The sequence below is a fragment of the Wasmannia auropunctata genome, unplaced genomic scaffold (assembly GCF_000956235.1).
Source record: "Wasmannia auropunctata unplaced genomic scaffold, wasmannia.A_1.0 LD334880.1, whole genome shotgun sequence".
NCBI lineage: Eukaryota > Metazoa > Arthropoda > Insecta > Hymenoptera > Formicidae > Wasmannia > Wasmannia auropunctata.
In genome coordinates, this window is record NW_012028010.1 from 226,167 (window position 1) to 236,396 (window position 10,230).

The 10,230-nt window shown below is 35.4% G+C and overlaps 1 protein-coding gene across 1 annotated transcript in view; it reads left to right on the plus strand.

Moving 5' to 3' along the window:
* The first annotated feature begins 353 nt into the window (after positions 1-353).
* The window catches only part of LOC105457883 (flocculation protein FLO11), a 62,323-nt gene continuing 52,446 nt past the window's right edge, over positions 354-10,230 (plus strand). The window contains exon 1 of the mRNA XM_011702806.1: positions 354-690. Coding sequence (XP_011701108.1) covers positions 538-690 — 153 coding nt within the window. The 5' untranslated portion in view covers positions 354-537. The remainder of the gene's footprint in view (positions 691-10,230) is intronic.

Genomic DNA, 10,230 nt, shown 5'->3' on the forward strand with positions numbered 1-10,230 from the left:
TTAATCATATATTGTTCTCTTTTAAGTGTATTCATGGAGAATTTAATTTCTAAATAGCTGATACGAACAGGACGGTTTATTAATTTACTTCTTTTCTAAGCTAAATTATCTGTAACACCATCGTGTAAAATCATGTACGTGTAAAATATACATACAAGGGGATTTCTTAAGTTGTTTTTCCGCTTTATAATTTTCGGGCTGTTTTAAAGCGCCACAAAATTCAAACGATTTGGCGGTCCGTCGAACAACCGTGCGGGAGGCGTGGCTTCGGGCCGAACGTAGCCCGAGCGTGCATCATAGGCGCGCACACAGCGGCGCGCACGTGTACCTGCGTGCATAGCCTGTATAGATAGAGTGTAGTAGGAAAGTTTCGGTCCGTGTTATCAATCGTATCCGTCTGCTCCCCTCATCGCTGGACCGCTAAAGCACGTTTTCAGTGATTGTCGTTGACGGCTACGGCTCGTCGTGCGGCTGTAAAGAAAGGCCCGCCAATTGCCGGTGAAGCAACTGGGGACAAAGTGAGCGTATACACGCGCGATGCCCGCGAACAAGTCGAACCACTCGACGCCCCGCAAGGAGAAGTCCGGCGACAAGCTCTACACCCTCGCCACATCTGCCGCCGCTAACTCCAGCAAGAAGAAGAGGCGTCCCTCCTCCTTCGTTAAGCATAAACATTACGCGCAATATCTGGTGAGTGTCAGCGATGTAATTAAAAAAAAGAAAAGGGAAATAAAGGAAGATATCTTATTGTGACACGAATCGCGAGCGGCCATATACACACATATGAGAAGGGACGCGCCTCGCGTCCATTTATTTGACGATCCATGCAACTCCGATCGATCGTTCCGAGAATTACCGCGACGCGATCCACCCTCCTCGGATACGTGGTATTTCGCGTGGGTTACGTTCCCCATTGAGGGACATGGGGGTAAAGACTACCCCCTAACCAAAGGTTAGGGCTGCTTCCTAGGGGAATATTGAGTGTTATTGACCCCAAGCGGCGGCGTGACTCGGTCACAGTAACTGCGCGAGGAGCAAAGCGCATCCCCCTTGCTTGCCTGCAAATTTTTTATTAATTTCAGTTGCACTTTCTATACCTTACATTCTTTTTTCGTTTTTCTTTACATGAAAGACTAAATTTCTTTTTTATATAAGAGAGAGAGTGAGAGGGAGAGAGAAAGAGAGAAGTAGGGAAGAAGACGAGGGGAAAGAAGAGAAATAAGAAAGATGAGAGAAAAAGGGAATATTAAAAAATACAATTAAAAGTACAAAAAATTGTGCGAAAAACTTTGGTGATTGTATTGGCTTATTTCATTTATTTCATCATTTTCTATGTAAATAGAATTAGAAAAATATGTTTAATATCTACAAATACTCTTGATACCTTATTTAATTTTCGAGATATTCGTTAATTAAAACACTCTAGGACTGTTTACATCGATATGATATCATATAACCACAGTTTAGCTATAAAATTCTTTTAACTGATTTTACAATTTTTTATAAAGAATATAGCATCTTTTTCGGTTCTATATTTCTGTATATATTTAGCGTGAAACGCTGTCATCACCACACACCATGTAAATTTTTTGGTTTTGATACATATATTTCCTTCTTACCACAGATTTAAACTATGTGATATATTCCGAGAACGTGTTTCTAAAAAAATATGTTTGAAAAATCTCTGGTTTAGCCGTACATGAAAAATCGATTGATATTTTATTTGATATTTTTAGTCGTAGAGAGAAATCAGAAATACACTTTCTGTATTTGTTGTTAGGTATTTTAACGTTATATTTTTATGAAAATGCGAACAAATTGTTCACGTAAAAAATTTAAGGAACGATCGATTGGTGTTGAACATGCTTCGGTTACGATTCGTATTCCAAGTTCCGCATGATGTGTGTATTAAATAAACAAGTAATTCAATTTTATATATATTATATATCTTGTGTGTAGCAATTATGTTATAAATATCACAATATCACCGAGATGATCGAGATAAATTTGGTAAGAAATAAATTATAAGAGAGCATAGATACGATTTACATTAATATTTGACGAATTGTTAGTTTGATGTTAGGCACGATAGTTAAGCACGCTATTTGATTGGAAAGTTTTGTTTGTAAGTTTTGTATAAATTTTTAGAGAGCATACCTCTCTCGCGCATTATGTAACGTGTACGTGACGTACGTACGAGACCGTGGGTTAAAGGGGATAAAATTCGATGACGTGTTATCACGGGGGACTTCTTCCAGTATTATATTAGATCCAGCATTTTTTATCACGCACCCTAGTACTCATAATGGCTCGTTGTCGCAGTTACCTGCAGTTATATTGTACATTTTGTGGCAATACATTTGCGTAAACACTACAGTTGAATATTTTATTTTTACGATCAGGCCCCCTGCACTGACATTCTCCCTTTTCCTCGTCCTTTTAAGCATTAATGCATAGTCTTTCGTGCACCATATTATATGACTAAATTCTCGTACGTAAATTTGCTTTGATAGTATTAAAATTACCATCAGTTATTATTTAGCAGTTTGTTTATTCTGAATTTTTTATTTGATATTACTCGAGTAGCGTATTTCACGCAAAGGCTGGAAGATTCAAGCTAAATCGTTATGTAAATTTTGTACATTCAATTAATATTTAAATGAATAGTGTTTATTTAAGAATGCAATTGTTTATTGCATTGTTGTTGTCTTGATTGATAATTAAATCAATCGAGATCTCTCCGAGAAAAAGAGGAATTGTCGCCAGGTGATAAAGTTGCCCCAAAATGTCCACGTATTGATTCAAAGACAAGAAAAAGAGGTTGCTGCTGATTCGGCGGAAACGAAAGGGACAGCAATCCTTTCCGCAGCCACTTTCGAACCACCTTCTATTATGCTTTGCAGGTACAGATATTGGCTCGATTACACGAAAAGATAGGACTTATTTTTCTCTCTCTTTCTTTGCCCGATTTGGTCGCAAAATCTATTGTATTTTTCTTGTGTAAATTATTGATTATTGATTTGATCATTGAATTTTTTCTATTTGATCAAGATTCGTTTTGTGCTATGAATAATACATTTATGCAAAGGAATAGCAATCATGTAGTAACAATAAGAAAAGGAGGATCCATGAGAATAGGAGATTTTTTAATTTTTTTTCTCTTATATTACCTTTTATTTTTCAATGAGATAAAATGAAGAAATCGAGAGGGGAAGAGAATTTCACACTCTTTATAGTCATTAAATTTTTTGTGTTTTTAATATAATTTGTAGTATTTATTTAGATAATATTTATTTAAATGTAGGTAATTCCTTGTATCACATTGTTATTCTGACCGTGCGCGGCAAATCGCAATTCGAGCAGGTGTTATTCTTCGTTCGCGCGACCGCGGCTATAGAGAACGGAAGCGGAAATCAAGCGTAATGCGTCGGTGACGAGAGCGAAGCGCAGCATTCAGTGTAGGTGCATTAATGCAAACGTGAAGCAACGTGTTTTACGCATGAAGGATTTAAAAAAGAATGCATTTTATTAAATAGTGCATTTTTCAGAAACGCTCAAGACGAATTTTTGCAGCAATAGAAGCAGCAATACATTTTTTTAACATCAAAATTAAAAAAGGAATCGAAAAGAATGAGAATAATTCGTAATTTCTATAATTCATAAGATCAATTTTAAGATGTACAATTTTATATTAAAAATAGATTTTACAAATAATGAATTTAGCACAATTTACGCTCAAAGAAATCATTTCATTTTAAATTAGTTTTTTCTCGATTCTTATATTATGCTTAGTTTTTATATCGAGAAAAGATGCCTGGTAGTCTCAAGTCGGTCCTGAGATTGAGGCAGACAATAGATAGATTTAAAACACCGGCCGTTATTGTGTCCGTCGATTATTCTTGGTTAGTGACGATTAACGATAAATCTGTCAGATAGTAGACGCAGTCGGTGAAACACTTCGCCGAAGATTTTAATTAACCCACTTACGCTTATATAGACATATACACCGGCTACCGCGAAACGTAATTCTCGTTTTTCCATCATCGAGGTGTACGGTGGATTCCCGCAATGAAGAGAGGGATTAAATTGAGCTGTCTGCGCTTTTGTCAAATATCATAAAGGCTCCGTAATTTCGTCGTCCTCCTTACGATGATGAGATCCAACCTCAAGTTTTCACGATTAATTATATCAGATTGCTGAAAACTTTGTCGGTTTCACATGTGAGCTTTAATATGCTGGGAGAGGACAGGATTTCGAAGACAAAGTTCTAAGATATTTTTTTAAATCTGAGTATCCGACTTTTTTAATGAATTGATTGAATTCAAGAATTCAACTCTCGGCGTTGTACTGAACAAAAATTCTATTTTCCTTAATTTGATCTGACTTATTAATGCGAAACAATTTATTTCATGTAGATATTAAGAATTTTCTTTTAATGTTTAAAATCTTTTTTAACTTTTCTTGCAGTCTTTCACGTAGAAATTCATATCTTATTTTTTAGTTTATTTTTTTAATTATTTGCATCTCTCATCGCGAAGAAAATAATAAATATCTATTTGCCAGGTAAGTTTTGCGAATGAATACGTTTTGGTATTGTAAAACTATTCACACGATCTACAAATCAGCCTGTCGCAAATTGTTTATTCCAAAAGAAGAATGTATTCCAAAATACTATAACTATTATATAATATATACTCTTAAAAAATTATTAACAAGAAAGACACTTCAAGAAAATGATAAAATAGTAATTATTGAGCTATATCATAGGTTGCTTTTTTTATAATTGTTATCGATCGAATCATCGATTATATCGGTGTTGTACTTATTTTTAAGCAATGTCAAGGCGTTGCTTAAAAAGCCGATTATCAATCGCACCATTTGATTGAAACGTCGTGACGTACACGTGGGATTATCCGAATTAATTGCCTGACGAAATGCTCGCGGGTGTTAATCGAACAAGTCCAATTTAACTCGGAAACAAGTACTTACTTGTTATACAACGTACTACTGATGTCAAACCGAACGAGAGAATTAAAAATAATTAAAAAATTTTCCAAATGGCGATTCATACAATTGAAATTCTAAACTGGGTGACACTGTATAATCGTGCAAATTTAAACGTACAATATTAATTAAATATTATATTATCTAGATCATGTATATAGATATGAGTACAAATTTCTCTTTGCGAATAAAGATATAATTTTATGATACTGAACTTTTGGAAAATTAAAAAGAAGAAAGTAAGAGCTAAGTAGACAGGAAAGAAAGTAAATGCCAGATCTTTTTTTCGAATTATGTGCTTTTAACATTGTACGATTCAAACATGAAATATTCGATGTTCACATAAATTCTGATATTAACATAATTATAAACTGTCTGACGAAGGATTATCTTGTTTGGACGAGATAAACTTTTAGCATTATATTTGATGCAATATGAATATATTTGAAATCACAACAGCATTTATACATTTAAAATTTATCAGTTATTTAAAAAAAATTAAATATATGTATGATTTAATAGTCGACAGTCGTAAAAAAATTTTTTTGTATTTTTATCGCTCTTCATATATCATTGGAATAATTTCTTGCAATCGCGCGAATGGCACAAAACATGTATCTCATTGCGAATACGACGAAGTGATGAATAACTTTCTCGCTGTGTAGGTCACGTGCAAGCAACGATATTCTTCTCTCATGTGTAACAAAAACAGAAATAATTTCCAGCTGTTCCATTGCCCGCGGGAAATCTGGATTCGGAATGCATTCTAGAAATTCAGCGTGGAAACTCGCTCTTTTTTTCCCCCTTCTTTTTCATTCGTCAAATGTCCGGACATATCAGATGGGAAATGGTGAATTTTCGGGATTATTTAGGTCATGGATATGTGTTATTTAACGTCAATCGAAAGGCGGCCAAGATATCGCTCGAGGGTTGCCCGCGAGACTTCCGATCGATATTAGACATTGCGTCCGTCAGTGCGTTGGCGTTAACAGAAAGAGATGTAATAGTTTCTAAAACAGAAAGTGTTATATATATATATATATGCACATATAGAGTGCTACGTGTAGTAATAACGATGCCAAAATTTGCTTTGAGTGGAGAATCTAAATTGGCTAAGGTCACTCCTGCTGGCATTAAGTACAAAGAGTTAATCCTTGAATAGTGACCTTATGTCATTATTAAACCGACCACGTATATGCTGCATTTCGCAAAAGTTCTCTAATGAGTATATAATGAATATACTCTCTATTGAAAATTACATATGTATTAGAAAAAAAAACTATCTCCAAAAAAGTATTCACGCATTTTCATAGATTACATCGTAAATGTCAAGTATTACACAAGCTATATAAATTACCCATATACATGTTTGTACATAATTCTTGCAACACGAGAACGATCTGCACGAAGGGAACAACACGTTATATCCTTGAAATTCAACGTATATGGCAGAGATGTCACGTGCACCAGGTGCTATTTATAATTTATCCCCTAAATGGTAGTAAACTGTAAACACGCGAAAGCATAAACTGTCTCCAACCGTTCACTTTTACGCCCGCTTCCCCGTCGCGCGTTACGTCGCGAGCCGCAAACGGTAAAAGTTCGCCGTGTCAGAAAATTCGACTTTATCGAGAATTTTCGTTTCGCATCTCGAGTTATGTCACGAAATGATGAGTTCGAGTCTGGGTATACACCTATCGCGCGGCGGCGGCGACCCGATCCGGTCGCTGGAGAGCTGGAGTGCTCGCACCGACGGCGGCGTCGCCGACGCCGCTGGCTCGACATCGTGGCGCCGGATACGTGACGAGCACGACGAGCGACGGACAGGAAGCGACGGAAATGCAAACAAGGAAGAGGAAGCCGCGGGAGAAGGCATAGATAGGAGCATATTCTGCGGATAGGAGCGGAATAGCAAAGGGCCTGCTAAAGATACCACCTCGCAAATGTTCGACCGAGTAGCAAAATTATTTCGATTTTCCGTCAAAGATAGCGTGATCGAATGGGAATGGTACCAACAGCCATTTTTGTGCAGAATTCGAATGTCTTCCGTATAAGTTTTTGAGCGATATGACATATATTATTCTCGACTGGCACCTTTACATAATAATATAAGCGTTAGACTTTCGATTCCATGAGATCTTTGTGGAAAAAGGAACGGGAGAACAGGAAAACGAGAGAGAAAAAATCTACACGGAAAGAACGATTTTGCTGAAAGGTTTAAAAATTTTGCTTGGTACTCTGAAAATAATTTTGTTCGACCAACAAAATAATTTTATTGGAAATTTAAAAATGGTGAGCATTGCTGTAAAACGTTTTGATATTCTAGCAATCAGTTTGAATTTCCAAGAAAATTATTTTGATGATCAAACAAAATTATTTTCAGATCTGTATTCAGGAAAATTTTTAGACCTCCCAGCAAGATTCGTTCTTTCTATATGTGTGTGTATATTTTTAAACGAGTTTTTAACGTATTAACATTATAAGATTCATAAAGGATTGATCTAATATTTTATATTTTACTATTAATTTGTATGCCATATAAAACATATATGAAAGAATTATACATATTCTATTTATATTATATACTATTACATTATTTGAGAAATCATATGTGCAATAGGAGAAAAAGATGAATATTTTAAGTTAAGACAGAAAGTTAGAACATCTAATACAGGTTTGGGAAACAAGACAAAAAATTGAGTATCTCGTGTAACATACACTGGTTTTTTTTTTACAAAATCGTGGTAAAGGCAACTAACTAGCTTGACCAAACTATTTTTAGCTTCTAATATCACTTAACTTGATAACGTTCTCGCGGGTCTCGGATTCTTTTTATATCTTGCGTTTTCTCCAGCTACTCACTTCATGTTCCTGCTATATAAAGTTATAAATTTTTTAATCAAGTTCACAAGTAATTCAGCATTTTTTATTGACGATACGCTGTCTTCTCAATTTGCTTTGCCCGTCTTTGTACGTTAACAATAAGTGTGACAATGTCTAGAAATATATTCTTTATCTGATCACATAACGCGTTACGAAGAGGAGGACTGATGATGTGAATAATATAGGAAGAAAGAAGTGAATTATAACGTCGTTTGTAGCGCGGGATACATTGAAATAAGAAAGAAAAATATGAAAGTAGCGGAGAGAAGCATAAAAGAGGAGAGAAATAAAGAGGAAAGAAGGACAATCGATGAACGTCGAACAAGCGGTAGGCGAATCTTTGAGAATCAGGAAGAAAGGTCATAAAGAATCTCAGGGGAATAACGATGAAACGATCGCAACGTAAATGCGGGAATCGTGCAAGTTGCACACAAAAATAAGAATGAGTAAAATGTTGAAAGAAATGGAGTTACAGTAAAAAATTAAAAACGAAAAAATTGTTTAAATAATGATCAGTTGTGATAACTAGAAAAAAACGAGATTGTTTGATTTTTGATAACAAAATAGAGATATACGTGTACGCAAACATATACATATGCATCTGTATTACGTGTTTATATATGTATATACATTTTAAAACGTGATTACATATGTAAATATATATTTTTTTCTTTAATATTATATACAAAATATTTAAAATCGTTTTAATCTACAATAAAGATCTAATTAAATTATTATTTTTTAATATTCTTGTATATTTATGAAAATTAAAATGTCGATGAAATCGATCATGAATTTATTGTAAATTATAAAAGGGCTAAAGAAAGCTGAGTATTTAAAATTTATATTTAAATTTATCCCAAAATAAGATTAAAAAATCTCTTTCTTTTAATACTTTTTCTACCAAATGTAGGTATCTAACGTAAGACGGAATGATGAACATTCAACGACGTGCAAGGTTTTTGGGAGGTAATCGATGACAAAATTGAGAAATATACGTACCTTGATCTAAAATTAAATTTTCTTTAACAAAAATCCAATTAAGTGGCGTTTCTTCAATATTCATTTTCATGTATCCATCTTCAATTTAAAATGAATTAAGTAAAGGTAAAAAAGAAAGTATGATCAAAACCCTTCAATTTTCAATGTGAAATAATGAGATTTGCTATGAAATTTTCGCAAAGGAAAGGCATCTTCAAATATTCTTTCGGACATCAATTAGCAAACACTGTTGGACACTAGCGAGATTAAATATAAAAAGTTAAGTATTCGAGAAGAAAAGAATGGATGTGTGCGAACATTGATTAGCGACGCATATCCAGCATGAGACTCGGAGCGACGGAGGAAACCGAGAACCACCGCAAGGCACTAGAATCACCACCTTCCGTACGTGGAGGCAATTCGAAACTACTTCTACATCGAATAACGTGCACATACATGTGTGCGACGGTGGAATGTGGGCGGGTGGGCGAAAAAGCCTCCCTAGAAAATAGATGCTAGACCGAACGAGTAGTTGCAAAGCGAAAAAGAGAGAATTGAGAGAGTAAAAAGGGGGAGGGGGGAGAGAAAAAGTGAAAAAAGGGAGGAAAGGAGAGAAGAGAAAAGAAAAGGAGAGGAGAGGAGAGAGAGAGAGAGAGGGAGGGGGGTGAGGGAGGGAAATATAGCGTGTACGAATATGCAACTGTGAGATGCGAGAAAGCAATGAGAGAGAAATAGAGAGGAGCCAGTGACGAATTAAAGGACGTCGGAGCCCTAACCGGTTCTATCTAGACTCATTTAATAGTCGATTTAAATTTAATGTTGATTGCTTGCACCTTGAGCAATTATTCGTTTCTATTTAGTCCTAATTCTACGAGAAAATTAAAGATCTGTTATAGTTATTAATTTTCAAAATTTTCAAAATTCAAACTTGAGGAACTTTGAATTAAATTGTTTGCAAGTGAAACGTTGCGATACACATGACAGTCGATAAATTTGCAAAGAATATATAAAATAAGAAGAAAGAAAAATTGGATTGCTAACGGATAATTGTAAAAGCTGATTTTCCACCTGTAAACCGTTGAGAAATTTTTTCAACGTTAAAAAAATATCATTACAGTGATTGATGAAACCTTGAAATGTGTAAGAATCGAATTTCTGCGCCTCGGGGCTCTTGCGCACCCCAGATCGCCGGTTCGCCACTGCGTGGAATTTAGCGATGCGGCGGCGGCGGCGGCAGCGCGGAGAGAAAGAGAAATGAAGAGAGAGAGAGAGAGAGAGAGAGAGGGAGAGAGGAAAAAATGTGTACAGGACAAAAGGCTTAAGTGTAGCATATCAAGATACGGTCTCTCTCTCTCTCTCTCT